Source organism: Nothoprocta perdicaria, unplaced genomic scaffold (genome assembly GCF_003342845.1).
Source record: "Nothoprocta perdicaria isolate Ctin4 unplaced genomic scaffold, notPer1 scaffold_444, whole genome shotgun sequence".
In the NCBI taxonomy this organism is placed as follows: Eukaryota; Metazoa; Chordata; class Aves; order Tinamiformes; family Tinamidae; genus Nothoprocta; species Nothoprocta perdicaria.
Genome location: NW_020455693.1, coordinates 209,936 through 224,745, shown reverse-complemented (window position 1 = coordinate 224,745; position 14,810 = coordinate 209,936). Strand labels below are relative to the sequence as shown.

Sequence of the window (14,810 nt, the reverse complement as noted above, 5' to 3'; positions counted from 1 at the left end):
TCTGTGAATCTGTGAATCTGTGACACTGGAGGCTGGCGGTGGAGATGAAGCGCAGGCAGCTCCTGCCCAGCGCTCCCAGACGTGTGGCCGCATCCGCTGCATGGGACGAGCCCATCTCGTGCCCTGGGGCATCACCGATGCTGGGAGAAATAATGCGCACGTGTGTGGCCCCAGGGCAAGGTCGAGGACTCGAGGCCTTGGCACTGATCCTGACCTGGGCCTGAGTTGAAACTTTTAGAAAGGCTGTTGAGCTTTGGAAAAAGTCAGTGTGGGTGGGAGGCTGGAAGGCAGAGGTGCTCCTTGGGACGATGAGGATTTTGTGGTGAGAGGAAGGCTGGGGGGCTTGGGCTGATCACTGCGGGGCTCAAGGCTGCTCCCTGTTTCCGTTGGAGGGGGCTCTGTGGGACCCCCCACACAGCTGTGGAGAGGGCCCCGGCAGGGCCTGGAGGTGGCCCCAGGAACAGAAGGTGCCACGCTGCTGTACAGACCCCAACAGTCCGAGCGGGACTTTGCTGCCTCCTGTGACAGGCCTTCCGCYGTGGGAGAGCTGCCGTCTTGGGCAGGCACAGCCCGAGGCTGAGAGGGATCTGCTCCAGCGTGGAAAATGCCAAGGAGCACGAAGGGAAAGGGCCCTCCCTCCTGTTCTTAGGAGGCAGGTTCAACACTTGTTTTCCCTTTCCTGGTGGTGCAGAAGGGATGAAGATGCAGAAGGCTCAGATGATTTGCCCGACATTGCGCAAAGGCTCTGTGGCCCATGGGGGTCTCATGCGCTTGGGGCTGCAGCTCCGTTGTCTGTGGGATGCCTCCCTGCCGCCCCTCCATCGCTGGAGACACAGGGCCCGTGTCTCCACACGGCAGCGGGCCTTTCTCAGGCCCCGGGCGGGATTTGCCTCATGCTCGGYGAGGTCCCCGCGTTGCTTAGTCACTGCCCTTCGGTCGGGAATGGCCCACGCCGGGGGTGACCTTGAGAAGCGCCGCTCCAGAAGCCGGGCTGCTGCGGAAGCGCAGCCTCCACAGAGCGGGAGGGAGGGTTTCCCAGGAACAGCACCGTGCTCATGGCAGCCCTCAACCCCAGCCCACGCGGGATCAACCCTGCAGGCCAAGGGAACCCGTGTTGCCACCAGCCGCTGGGCCTGGCTTTCCCACCTGGAAGGAGGCCGGTTTGCTGGGGCATCCACGTGCACGTGGAGTSGGTCCCAGCATGGGGCCTTCCCCAGGACACAGCAGCATGGTGTGGCTGGAGGGCGCCGCACGCCTGCTGCTGCCAGGGCAGCGCTTGCAGAGGGGTCCGAGGGTCCGCACGCCCGGCGGGGGCGAGGAGCACCGGCCGGGATTCGCCGTGTCTCCCGCAGCCCGGCACTGCTTGCCGCGCCACGACTCCCACCGCGCGGCCGGCGTGTCCTCGTGCTTCGCCAGCTCCCCGGCCCGGGGGGTTTCCACGCAGGCGGGCGCGGTGTCCCGCGGGCGCGCGCGCTCGCCGTGCCGCGCCGCTGGTGTAGTGGTATCATGCAAGATTCCCATTCTTGCGACCCGGGTTCGATTCCCGGGCGGCGCAGGGAGCCTCTGTTTTTTTTTCCTCCGCCCCCCTCCGCCGCGCGCGGTKCGTGCCGGGAGCTGTAGTCCGGCGGGCGGGCAGCGGCAGCGCTCCCGGCGTGCCCCGCGGCGCGGGCAGCCATGCAGCGGCCGGCGGCGGCGGAGCGCAACAAGGGCGCCGTGCTGGAGGTGCTGCGCGGGCTCGCGCCGCCCGGCGCCGCGCGCGTGCTCGAGGTGGCGGCGGGCGCGGGGCTGCACGCGGCGCACTGCGCACGCGCACTGCCGCGCGCCGCCTGGCTGCCCTCCGACGTGGAGCCCGCCGCGCTGCGCAGGTGGGAGCGGCGGCGGGAGCGGCGGCCCGCGGGAGTCCCTGGGCAGCCCCAGCCCCGCGGGGAGCCCCGCGGGCCCCTGGCCTGGCGCTGTGTGGGACCCGGTGGGCTGTCCTCGCCGCAGAGCTTGGATGCCATCCCTAGCAGCAGGGGTCGGGACACCTCTCCCTTTCCAAGGGGTCTGGCACAGCGCCCCGTGGGGTGAAGGCGGCCTGGCGCAGCACGCTGGGGACCCTTCTCTGGCCATGGGGAAGGCGGTTCAGGAATRCTCGCGGTGCCAGGGAGTCTCTGCTCCTCCCGGGAGGCTCCGCAGGTCCCTCCCGCTCCGGAGTGGGGGGTTCAGGTGCTGTTTCTAGAGCTGYCTTCCTCGGGGCTTTTGGGAGTTATGTGCTGGTAATAAATTYCGGAGAAGGGCCCTTTCCCTAAGGCTTGGGAAGGTCGGCGCTCGCAGCCCCYGAGGTTGGGAGCCGGGCAGCGCGGTGCCACATCGGCTGGAGCCAGCGCKCCTGAGGCAGGGAGCGAGACCCCGCGTTTCCCAGGACAGCTCTCTGCTTCTCAGCTTGTTCGACTGTCCAGTCAGCCTCCCCCTCAATAAACCCAAACGATGGGAGCCTCTTGGAGGTCAGAGATCTCCAAGATCCGAGTTTCCTTGTGGTTACATGGAGCACATCAGGCAGAGCCCCGTGCTGATGTCACCACAAGCAGCTGTGGCGAGCTCMGCCCGACTCTTAGCCCCCTGAGGTGACACCGGGGAAGAGCTGCTGGCGGGTTCTGAGTTTCCATGCCGTGACCAACGTGGGAGGGACTCGGTCGGGCTGGCAGCCTTGGGCTTACACTTGGCTTCTGCCCGCAGCATCGCTGCCTTCAGAGAGGCCACACAGCTGCCCAACTTGCTGCCGCCCATCTACCTGGATGCCTCGAAGAGCTGGGAGACGTGGGGCGGCATCCAGCCTGGCACCCTGGACATYGTCGTCAACATTAACATGATGCACATCTCCGGGATGGAGTGCACAGAGGTGAGCGGAGCCCCGGGGCTGCCCAGCATCCCACTGCCCTGCTGGCCCCACCGGGCCTGCGGCTCCCAGCTGCCCCTTGGAGCCTCCCAGCGGAGGTCTCAGGCCAGCCTGCCCGGAGGGACTCTGGTGCCTTGCTGTGCCCGGCCTGCGCGCTGAGGAGGGCTCGGGGCGATGGCTCCAGGGGTCTCGGCTGCCAACTCGAAAACCCCCATTCCATCTGCAGAGTTTCTGTCCTCTTTGGCACACATCAGTCCCAGGATCCTGCCTGGGCTGATGAGGGAAACTGAGGCAGGAAGACTGGTGTGACCTCCCTGTGGTCTCGCTTCCCTGCCACAGGTCTTACCTCAAACCTGTGCAAATCCCGGGGCCGTGGTGGGTGCTGAGCTCTTGGGCTGCTTCCCACCGAGCTCTGCGTCTGTTTGGGGCAGAGCTGAGAGCTGGTGGTGATGGGGCGATACCCTGGTRCCACAGCTACATGGGGACCAGGCTGGACGTGGCTGGTGTTCTCAAGGGCCATTGCAGAGACGGATMCACTTTCATCCTCCACTCAGCTCCTTGAGAAGCCCCTGTGCACTGGGCTGCATCCTCCAGGGCTGAGGAGAGGGTTCTTGGCGGGATGTCTCTGGCTCTCTGACCTGCCTCGTGCTTCTCTCTTTCCCCAGGGCCTCTTCAAGGGAGCAGGGGTGTTGCTGAAGCCTGGGGGGGTGTTGTTCACCTATGGGGTAAGTGCCCGTCCTGCTGCTCGGCAGAGCCCTCGCTCCTTCTGCTGAGCGCTAGGTCAGCTCCGTCTTTGCATCTCCTCAGCCGTACGCCATCGGTGGGCACATCAGCCCTCAGAGCAACGTTGACTTCGACYTCAGCCTGAGGCAGAGGTAGGAGGGGAGCGAGGCCCTGCATGGCCATGGCGGGTCCCAACGATCTGCCCTGGGGTCTGCAGCGGGCGCTGTTGCCCATTCCACCCCCATGTGCCACTGTGGGAACAGGAGCGCCCTGCCCCTTGCCCTTGGCACCCAGCCTCGGGGAGCCACCAAGCATGTTCTTCCAAAAAAAGACCTCAACCAGGGGCTCCACGGCATCTGCAGGGGCATCAAATCCCCGCCGTGACGCAGAGGGCTGCTTCAGAGAGAGCCTGGGGACAAGCCGTGCGCCCTGGCCAGATACCCTGTCTGTCTGCGTGTCTGCCTGACACACGGCTCCCTTGGCAGGAATCCGGCCTGGGGCCTTCGGGACACGGACCTGCTGCAGCAGCTGGCTGAAGCCAATGGGATGTGTCTGGAGAGGATGGTGAGTGCCCCTGGGCTCTGCGGGGCTGGGGGGGACAGTATTGCTCTTAGCGTGGTCCCCAATGACCTGACCCTGGGCTCTGTGCTTCCAGGTGGACATGCCTGCCAACAACAAGTGTCTCATTTTCCGCAAGCACTGACRCGCCGACCCTCCGTGTTCTGCTTTGCTGTGGCTGCAGCATCGCACCGTTTCTGAGCGGAAGCTTTTGTACCTCTGTGCCATCCTCCCAGCAGGGCCATTCCTACATCTCCATCTTTGATGCCTTCAAACCGCCCGCGCTGTTGTTCTGGCACCAGGCTGGGGCTTCCCTGGCAGCCAGGAGCTGGACGGGAGCAGCACAGGGACAGTGCCACAGCCACCCTGGGACCAGGCTAGATCCTCTCGGGGCCCAGCTCCTGTTCCTCTCTGCAGAGCAGACCAGCTCGGGCAKGGGTGGAGGGCTCTGCCCAACAGCTTGTGGACCAGGTAGGGCATTCCACAGGGSCTTCGGGTGTGCGTGGGGCTGGCGCAAGGGGAACCTCTCTTTGGTGCCTCAGCTTCCCTCTGTACAGCAGTGAGACGCCACGTGTGGGGAAAGTGCTTTGCCGGAGGTGTCCGGAATCTCAGCCCCTTCCTAACACCAGGGAGTCTGCCAGGCTCTGTGTGGAGGTGCAGCTGCAGGCCACCTTCCCCAAGCCTGACTGGCCTCAAGTGTCCCCATCCACCTGGAGCCAGTTAGGAGAAGCAGATCTTACTCCATCCCCTGTTTTCCCAGCACTGAGATTTGGGGGGCCCTTCAGCCCTTGTCCGAACTCCCTGCACCCAGTGTCTTGCGTGGACACGCTGCAGCATGGAAGGCAGGTGGAAAGCTTGCTCCAGGAGTTATAAGCTTGCTCCTGGGGCACAGTGCACTGGCCTTGGAGGTTTTGGAGCTGTGGGAAGGTTGGAGGGCCTGGAAGACCTCCCACTCCTCTTACCCAGTCCTTTATTGATAGYGTCTTTGCTGGAAGGGTACACAGGGAGGGCACGCGGATGGATAAATTACAAGGGAGACGGGCTGGCCCAGAGCGCAGCGCGGGAGCGGGAATTACAAAATGATAAAAATTACTAAATAAAAACACTGTTMTGTGGGACCTGCCGGACTGCTGCTTCCCCCCGTCTGGAGTCTGYGGTGCTGCGTGTGGTCAGAGAGGCTTGCCTGGCTGACACCTGTGCCCGTGCGTGGGTCCGTGCTGCCCCTGCCCTCCCCTAGTCCTGGAACCTGTTCAGGAGGTCACAGGTTTTCTTCTCCATCAACTCATAGATTTTTTTCACTCGTTTGTCATTGGCTGCCCGGACATAGCTGCTGGGGTCTAGCATGGCCATTCCRTCGTGCACCTCGCCCATGATGATGAGTGGGCCATCTTCTGTGGTCATGTTGGGGCAAGGACAATTCCAGTCCATGTCGGTCAAGGTCACTTCCAGGTACTTGATGTTGAAGAACTTGAGGCCCATTTTCTCGTCCTTCAGGACGTCTTCGAGGGCAAAGCGGGCAATGCCAGAGTCCTGGTCCTCGATGATCTCCATGAGGCGTCCTACGATGGCAAAGTCACTACGGCACAAGCTCAGCACCATCTTGTTCTTCAGGCGGCAGGTCTTGCACTGCAGGTTCTTGGGGAAGGGGCACACATCCTCACAGGTCTCCTTGCTGTCAAAGTTGTTGTTGTTGCCTTCACAGCCACCATAGACAAAGGAGTGGCACTGCTTCATGAGGTGGTTGTAGGCCCAGCGGGCCTCCCAGTTCTTGCAGGGCCCTTGCACCATGGGCAGGAGGCAGGTGTGCACGGCGTTGCTCACGCAGGCCGAGCGGCACTCCTCGTACGTCTCGAAGTGGTTCTGGTTGGCCCCGCAGCCGCCATAGCGGAAGGTGAGGCAGGAGCCCTTCTTGGCGTCGAAGTGCCAGCGAACCTCGTGGCCCTCGCAGTCCCGCCGGTCGGGCTCCTTGAGGCACTCGGTGCTGGGGAAGGGCTGGGTGCTGCCCTGCCGCAGCTCCCCGCTGCCGGGCTCCCGCTTGATGACGGACAGAGGGAAGTCGGCTCGGAGAAGGCCAGCGGAGTTCCTAGCGGTGCACGTGTAGATGCCAGAGTCCTCATACTGGGCGTTGTAGATGACCAGCTGCCCGATGTTGGTGACGACCACGTTCCCGTACATCTGATCCGGCCTCATGATGAAGTTCTCCTCGTGGTCGCTCTGCTTCTCCCACGTGATGTCGGGCCGGGGCCGCCCGCTGACGTCGCAGTGGAAGCTCACCGTGCCGCCCACGTAGACAGACTGGTGGAAGGGGTTGTTGTAGAGGGCGGGGGGAATGGGCACCTCGGGGCCGGCCCCCGGCGTGGGGCGGGCCGTGGTCTCCTGGGGGACGGGGCTGGTGTTGGGCCAGGTGAAAATGTACTTGCAGGGGACCATGGTGAGGCTGATGCCCCTGATGCAGGCCTCGGCGTCCATGTAGCACTTGTTGTAGTAGGTGAGGCCGTCCGAGGCGCACGTGAAGTTGGGCTCCTTCTCGCAGCGGTCCTTGCACTTGCAGGTGGGCTGCCCATCCCAGATGTCGCAGTCGGAGCCCTGCTGGCTGCACACGAAGCTTTCGCACGAGGCTCCCTGCGCCAGCTCCAGCGGCGAGACGCTGCCGTCGGCGAAGCGGGCGGCCACGCAGCTCCGCAGCCCGCACACGTTGGTGCAGCACTTCTCAAAGCCCTCGCAGTCCTGGGCGGGGAAGAGAAGGACACACGCTAGCAGGGTCACAGCTGCTGCCCCAGCACCGGCGCCTTCTGCTCCTGCCCTGGCAGCCCTGCCAGGGTGCGCGGCTGCAGCTTCAGGGCAGCAAGGGCTGCACAGGCTGCAGGGGCTGATGTTGCCCTGGGGTAAGAGCTCATGGTTTAGGCAGGGAGGTCCCTCCTCCGGCTTTGTGCATCTCCTCAGGACCCCGCAATGGCCAGGTGGGAGGGAGGAGCGGTGCTTTTGTGGCTCTCAGCACAAACACGGTCCTCTCTTTCCTGCCCCCGCTGCTCCCCATCGCTGGCCTCGTGGGCTCCAGCTCCGAGCTGGACCTCCCAAGAGAGGCTCTGCTCTCCCCACATTGCGCCTGGCCACCACCCGCTCCAGCACGGTGAGGAGTGAGGTGCCAGAGCCCGGGGCAAGGATGTCCCATTGGCCTTTTAATGGTACAGGGCTCGCAGGGCCGGGGCCAGAGCGCTGCCCACAGCAGTGCTGCAGGGCAGGGGGCCCTGGAGCCCGGCCCGGGAGCGCAGCCAGCTGCAAAAGCAGCTCTGCCCGCGGCTTCCCCGTGCGCGTGCTGCCCTCAAGGGGAGCTGGGCTGGGGAACCTGCCCGCTCCGCGCTGCCCGTCGACACGTGGGGCTTGTTGCAGACATGAAGGGCCCAGGAGGAACTTGGTGGCTTTAATGGGAGCTATCAGGGCTGTGAGGGGATCCCGCCTTGGCTGCCTGTGGCTGTGGGTGGCCCAGAGCTCAGCCTCTCTGCAGAGGGTGGCCTGGCCCATCGGGTGCTTCTGGGCTGGGTCTGGGGCTCCCATCCATGGGGCTGTGGGGATGGTCTGATTGAGGGGGCCCCTGGCCCATCACATTGCTCACTCCGGAGGAGCCAAGGACCCTTCCATGGGAAGGCYTGGGCACCCTCGGGGCTGCACAACGGGGTGTCCTGGCCATAGGGAGCCTTTCCCAGGGCTTTGCTCTCCAGAGGAGGGATGGGGTGGGTAATTCCTTTGCCTGCTGCAGGCAGGGGCTGCGAGCAGCCCTGGGGCCCAGCTCAAGCACACCGAGAGCACCGGCAGCGGAGGAAAGCCCGGGAGTGAAKTTGCCTGGGGGATTAAAGCCCCCTCTCCATCCCTTTTGCTTCCCSCTGCCCCCCTCCCCATCCCAGCCCCATCCTGAGGCTGAGCACTTGGTCCCGCAGCACTAACCTGGGCCCAGCTTGCGGTGAACACTCACGCTGCCCTCGGTATGCTCAGGCTTGCTCGTGGCACAGGCAAGCCTTGGGCTTCCCTGCAAGCCCCAGCTGCCCTATTGCCRCATTTCTTTTTGTTAGAAAAGCTCCAATTTGGGGGGCAAGCCTGGGTATTGGGGAGAACTGGGCTCTCGCACGTGCCACGAGCCCCTGGCTCGCAGGTGGGCAYGTCCCCCTGCCAGGGCAGCGGGTGGTGGCCCCGCAGCGCCCAGCAAGCAGCGCCCAGCTCCTGGCCGCGACGCCCCGCTCACCTGGTCCGCCTGGCACTCCCGCTCGCAGGTGCTCTGCGCGTCCACCCACAGGTTGGGGTTGAGCTGGTTGGGGCACACGCCGAGGTGCCGCGCGCGGAGCGGCTGCAGGCTCAGCCCGCCGGCCGCCGCCGCCAGCCAGGGCAAGAGGAGCAGGGCGCGCATGAGCCCTGCCGGGCCGCGCCGCGGCCCCGCCGCCTGCCCCCTCAGCCTGGCGCTGCCAACGCTCCCGCAAGACATCTGGCTGCCTCGGGACCTCGTGGCGCTGGTGCCCGCTCCCGCCTGCCYGAGCCTTGCCTGGCTTCAGGAGCTCAGCAGACAACTCACATGCGGGTCGGAGGCGGGGAAGCAGGGGAAAAGAGAAGCCAGGTGAGGGGACAAAGAGGAGGAGGAGGAGGAGAGAGGTCCGAAGCGCTGCGAGCTAGCGCCTCCGGTGCGCGCTGGAGCTCCAGGGCTGATGCCCGGCGCCTTCATCCATTGCTGATGCTAAGCGTGGCCAGCAGAGACTCTCAGCGCGCTCCCGATAGCATCCCGGAGCGGTGCTGTCCTTGGCGCGCTCCCGGGCGGGCGCCTCCAGGTTGGCAGCAATGTGAGCAGCTCAGCCACCCACCAAAGTGCCGCCAGGTGCCTGCGCAAGGAGTCGGTCCGTGCAGAGCCCTCCCAGGACTTCACATCAACAGCAGGCTCAGGCCGGCGGCGCCAGGAGGGGACGCGGGCACTGGGTGCCCGGCGCAGCGCTCCTGGGCTCGCTCGCCCCGCGCAGCGAGTGGGCAGCGCAGAGGGCTGGGCTGGTGCGCGGCTGGGCCAGGGGGTTGGAAGAGGGGGACGGGAAGGTTGTAATCTGAATCCCCTCCCTTCTCACTGATGTTTCTGGGTATTTGGAATGGAAAAGGCGCTGACCTCAGCCTCTAACCCTGTCTGAGCTGATCGCCTGGGCAAACACAGGGGGAAGATCAAAGGCAGAATGCAGAAAGTCTCCAAAGAGAAAGAGGGAAAGGGGGGGGGGGGGGGGCCGGGGTGGAGGAAGGGGGGGGGGGGGGGGGGGGGGGGGGCGGGGGGGCGGGAAAAATGCCTGGCCCATGGAGCCGAATTCCTGCAGGATGAGAAAACAGCCAGAGCCTGTTGTCCCCTTGGAGCAGGCTGGGCCTGGGGTGCTGAGACACGCGTGGCCCTCCCGCAGCCCAGCTCAGCAGCTCCGGGCTTCCGTGGGCCGGGGCTGCGTGCCGGGTGCGCGGGCCAGGAGGGCGGGCATCGCCGCCCCCCTGGGCCACCCCCGCCGCTCAGCCGGGTGCCCGCCAGCCCGCGGCGGCTTCTCCACGGGCTTCTCCAGGAGAGCAGCCAGCGCTTTGCCGGCTCCCGCAGCCCAGCACAGCGGCAGCACCCATGGGAGCGCCCTGCCGCTGCCTTGCGCTGGCACCCAGGCCGCCGGCAAGGCCCAGGTTTAAGGCCTGGCTCTTGGAGCTCACGGCGCCGGGGAGCCGGTGGTGAGCGGTGCTGCGAGCTGGGCCCAGGCTGCAGTTGCCTTCCCGGCTGGTGTCCGCGCCGGAGCCAGGCCTAAGCTGGCAGGAGCCACCCTGCTCCCTGGGCAGATTTTCCTAATCCCCACTGGAGACTGACCTGCAGCAGGCTCTTTTTTTTTTTCTTTTTCTTTCTTTTTTTTTTCTTTTTTTACTGCACTTCCCAGCAGCCTGGAGAGCATTAACTCTTCCAGCACTGGCGTGACCCAAGCCTCCCCTCAAAGCGGGGCTTTGTAGTTCTTGGGAAACATCAAACCATGAATGCTTCAAACCATCAAACCAAAATGTCCGTGGTCGGGGCAAACCCAGCTGCACAACTCCGGCACTTTCCAGAGCTTCTCCGAGGGCTCCGAGCCTGGTGGCCGCTACCTCAGTGGGCCTTCGGGGCAAGAGGCAGCAGGCTGGGAGCSGAAGGAACCAGGGAAACCTTTCCTCGACCTTGCTGCAGCCCGAGGGGAGCCGCGGGTGGCTCCTGCAGCCAGGCGGGAGCACGCGCTGCTGAGCTGGGCTCCGCTCCGCTCTTCCTGGTTTTGCCCAGGAAGTCTTGGCGCTGTCCTCTGCACCCAGCCCCTCTGACAGCGTCATGCCCTCAGTGCCAAGGGTGGTCACTGCCCTTCCTCTGACCAGGCCGGCCCGGGAAACTCGGCCTTGGCGGCGCCACAGCAGCACCTGCGGCCTGTGGAAGCCCAGGAGCTCCGGGGGGCATCTGGACATCCCTCATCATAAGGCCTGAGCAGACTCTTGCTCTCCCAGGGCTGTACAGTGCGTTGGACTTCCCCGACTGAGCCCATACATTGTCTCCCAGCTGGTCCCTGTTGGCCCTGTGGTGGGTTCTGGCCATGCTCCGGGTGGCTCAGGGTGTTTTAGAGCCTGCTGCAGRAGGACAAACCTACTCATTAGCAGAAGAGAGCAGAAATCTGCCTCCCCGCTTCCACCAGCCTCCTCCTTCTGGCAGAGGATCTTGACGCACTTCACCTCTGCTAGCTGGTGTCTGAGCCTTGCAGCACCCTCAGCTCATCTGCAGCCACCTGCGCCGTCCCACCACGGCGGCGAGCAGCCCTGGGGACAGCCTGACCTGTGACAGGAGGGAGGGCCACAGCGCCATCAGCCCAGCCGCCTGCGGCCCTAGGGCTCTCCACAGGCGACCCTGACCTCCCACGACACCACTGCCCCCATGGGAGATCAAACTGCCTGTGGCTACCAGCACAACTATGGAAATGGCCACTGGGTCTACTCAGATTGCTGGAGCTCGAGTTTGGATCAGAACCCAGCCCTGTTGGCCYCTCTTCTGAGCCAAGGATGCAGCCCTTGATGGGACCAGAATTAACGCTGGATTGGGGCAGGACTCCCAGACTCTGGGCCATTATTTCTTCCCAGTTTGGATGGCAATGGGCTTGCAGACCTCCACTGGGATCTCCCCATCCAGGAGACAGGGGCTCTCCCCGCYGCCACGGGGTGACCAGCTGCAGGGGGCTCCAAGGCAGCAGGGCAAGGCCAGGGAAGCCACCTCCAACAGGACCTTTTCTCACGAAAGACCCAAGCGGGAGCCATGCTCCACATCTGCAYGGTGCGAGAAGCAGCCCGGGGGCTTTAACACAAGTGAGCTTCCCCTCTGACCATCTATTTCTCCAGGGAATTTGCTGTACCCACCCCAGCCCCCGCGCAGAGTAATTCTCTGCCAGGCCAGGAAAGGAAAAGCAACTCTCTTCCCGCCCTGCAGCGAGTGCGCTGCCAACTTTCACCCCCTCAAGGTTTAGCACAGTCCTAAGTCCGGCCTTTCCCAAACCGTAGCTCAGCACGCCGCTCAAATGCCGGGGTCTGGCTCCCGGGTGGCCGCGGCTGCCGCTTTTCCCAGGCGCCACCAGCTACCTGCCGCGGAGGGGAGGCCGCGCGCGGCCCGGCTGCCCGCCCGGCCCACCCACCGGAGCCAGCGGGGAGCCCTCGGGGTCATTTGCAGAGATCACACACACGGAGGCCAATGTTATGGCTACTCCCCTCAGCTTGCAGCTAACGAGGGCGGAGGACGGGGCTCGGCGCTGCTGCACAGCCCGGCGCGCGGAGCTTCCCCCGCTCCAGTGAAACACGCAGCCKTCGGAGCACTCCCACCTCTCTGCGGTACAACACCTGAGGAGCTGCTAGGACYCCACGAGCAAATCCTTGGTGCTGGGGCTCGGAGGAACACACGACCYTCAGGAAAACCCTGGCAGTGCTGCTAAACACCCCCTCCGAACCACCGCATTGCCACCTCTCCAAAGGAACAGGGCATKCCGAAGCAATTCCCGAGCCCTTTGCCCCTCGCCTGGCCCAGGGCCRTTCCCTCCCCACCTGCAACCACGCTGCGCTCCGCACGGGAACGGGCCCTTCCCGGCGCCGCCTGGAAAACAAAACGGCATCTGTGGCTCTTCCCTGGCCAAGGCTTCACCTTCCTCGGAGGGCTCTTCCAGGCTGCAGACACTATCTGGTTTCCCCCTGCTGCCCCCGCCCCCCCGCAGCAATTACTACTTAAGCTGTTAAAACAAGCGTAGCCAGTCTGGTACGGAGTGGAAAATCTGATCCTAGGGAAGGCAACAGACAGGGGAAAGGGAGGTCAAGGGGAGGTGGGCTCGGAGCAAAAGAGAGAAGGCTTTGGCATGGAGAGGCTTCCCTGGAAGCCAAGGCTCCCAGCTTAGCCAGGCCGCTGTCTCCGACCCCCATCATCTCCAGCCTCTTCCTGGCCTGCTTGGAGCTCCTGTTCTTCAGCTTGGAGGACACCAAGTCTCGGCCAGCAAAAGGAGGGGGGAAACGAGACAAGAGCTTCTAGGAGCCTCCCGTCCCTTCCCCACCCGCCCCTGCCCGGGCTGCCCCCAGCGCGTCCCACCACGAYGGGGGCTCAATCCCGCCCTCACCTCCGGGGTCCACACGCTCCAAGTCGCTGGCAGCGCTTGCCGTGGTCCTTCCCGCACCCRAGGGACTGCGGCAGGACCCCGCAGGAGCCCCTGGGAACGCTGCTTTCCTAGAGCCATCTTAGGAGGTAGGGTCCAGGCCAGGTTGGTTTCTTGAAGCATCACAACCTAGAGCAGCCATTCCATAAAAATCCAGCTTTTTATAAGAGACTTTGGGCTTCTGCATCAGGAGGAGCCTCCCCTCCCGAAGAAACAGCCGTCACGATGCCAAGACCTAAAAGCCCCAAGGCAGGAGGTAGTGGGTAGAGGCGGCAGCGGGAGCCCCAACCCTGCTCCCGTTTCCACCACCCCCGGCRCAGCAGGGGAGGAGCAGTTCAAAAGAAAACAAAACAAAAAACACTTTAATTTATATAAAACAAAACCATGGAGAATCAGTTGAACAACATCCACTGTACAAAGGAATAAAAAAAAAAAAAAGACACAGTCAAAACAAACCAAAACGCAACCCCACAAGGCCTGAGGACTGGTACAAGTGCTGGAGAGCAGCTCAAGGCTGGTGGTGAGGCGGGGCAGGAGAATTTTTTTTGCTTTTATTTTATTTAATTATTTTCCCTTCTCCTTTTAAAGAAACAATTAAAAAAAACCGTGAGCAAACATTGCAGGCAACTCTTCCATTTTCAATCCAGAAAGATCATCGAGTGAGATTTGTTGTTTTCCCAGGGCAAAAATGCATGGTGGGCAAATGATGGGGGAGGTGACAAAAATAATAACCCAACAAAGCAGAGGTAAATGCAGTTATTTTCCTAGATGCCCAGCAGCTTCTTGAGTTCACGATGGAAACCCTCGTTGCCAGTCACGCCCTGCCCCGGGCCCGGCTCCCGCGGAGCCCCCGGCGTGCCCAGATGATGTTTTCCAGGAGAACCGGCCTTTCGTGGTGCCGGGGAAGGGGGAGACGTCACCTGTTGGCCATATATCCCTGGCTTCCGAGGCTGCTGAGCCAGTGATTGTCTTCTGCTCCATGTTAAGTGATGGGAAACAGGTGCCGGGCAGCCCAGACAGGTTCTCCAAATCCCCCTGGCTTCCACCCGGCCAGGCCYGCGCTGGCTCCCGCTTTGCTCTGAAGCCAAAATCACTACTACAAAGGATTCCTCTGCCCGGGGCAGCGCTGCCGGGCTCGCCGCGCTCATTTGAGCCGGGCAATAAAGCGGCCCGAGAGGGGGGCCAAGAAATCTCCCCTTGGGCCGCAGGCGSTTTTCACGAGCGGGGAGGGAAGAGGCGCCGGCGGGAGGAGAGGGGCTGCAGGCCAGGCCCCCCCGGGCGCCGCGGGTCGTCGGCCGCGCACGACTTGCCTTGCTGCGGCTTCATTCCGCCCGCGGGAAGCACGGGGGCACGTGGGGGGCAGGCGAGCGGCGAGCCCCGTCCCGCGGGAGCCGTGTGGGGAGACGGCGGCGGCGGCACCGGGCGAGCCCCGTCCCGCGGGAGCCGTGTGGGGAGACGGCGGCGGCGGCACCGCGAGCGCCTCCTCGGGAGAGGCGAGCGCGGCCCGGCGCTCTGCGGCGCTCCGCAGGCCGGAGGAGCTGCTCCCACTGCCTGGGTGCCCATGGGAACCTGGTCTCCAGAACCTGGACCCGCCCTCAGGCTCCTGGCCACGTCYGGAAGAAGGGAATTTTTTTCAAGTTTCCAGGTGAATTTCCAGCACAAAGCAACACAATACTGGGGGACTAAGCCGAGGAAGCCACGAGCGAGCCCTTGCAGGACAGATCTTCCCCTACAAGCTGCACACCACTCCAGCTCCAGCAGCCAAGAACATTTCCTTGGAGTAGCGCTACAGACCGAAGCAGTTGGCCCTTCCCAAGAAGCTGCCACAACCACATGAGAACAGGACCTTGATGCCACCCCACAGTTACTCTTTTCCACGCGGTTTCTGCGTTTGGGACTCCAAGAGTGGCCGGCTTTGCAGTCCCGGGTGTCGCCTGCTCCTCGGCGCTCCAATGGGAAAAGCTGCTTCTCCCCTTTCCCCA

At 63.9% G+C, this 14,810-nt stretch overlaps 2 protein-coding genes and 1 non-coding gene across 4 annotated transcripts; 2 read left to right on the top strand and 1 right to left on the bottom strand.

Annotated features, from left to right (window-relative positions):
* The first annotated feature begins 1,484 nt into the window (after positions 1–1,484).
* TRNAG-CCC lies at positions 1,485–1,555 on the top strand. Its single transcript has one exon. It is a non-coding gene; the product is annotated as a tRNA-Gly (tRNA).
* A 119-nt stretch (positions 1,556–1,674) lies between these two features.
* Positions 1,675–5,089, top strand: METTL26 (methyltransferase like 26). 2 transcript variants are annotated; one of them, XM_026046467.1, is made up of 6 exons: positions 1,675–1,865; positions 2,716–2,878; positions 3,541–3,600; positions 3,683–3,750; positions 4,084–4,162; positions 4,254–5,089. In XM_026046467.1, exons 1-6 carry the CDS (start codon positions 1,675–1,677, stop codon positions 4,299–4,301), a joined length of 609 nt encoding a protein of 202 aa, XP_025902252.1. In that variant the 3' UTR covers positions 4,302–5,089. The 2 variants fall into 2 exon arrangements, with proteins under 2 accessions (XP_025902252.1, XP_025902253.1); XM_026046468.1 differs by lacking the exons at positions 2,716–2,878; positions 3,541–3,600; positions 3,683–3,750.
* A 300-nt stretch (positions 5,090–5,389) lies between these two features.
* On the bottom strand, positions 5,390–8,555 carry WFIKKN1 (WAP, follistatin/kazal, immunoglobulin, kunitz and netrin domain containing 1). Its single transcript, XM_026046470.1, has 2 exons — positions 8,394–8,555; positions 5,390–6,883 (listed from the first exon to the last, which is right to left on the bottom strand). Exons 1-2 carry the CDS (start codon positions 8,553–8,555, stop codon positions 5,390–5,392), a joined length of 1,656 nt encoding a protein of 551 aa, XP_025902255.1.
* Between the last annotated feature and the right edge of the window lie 6,255 nt (positions 8,556–14,810).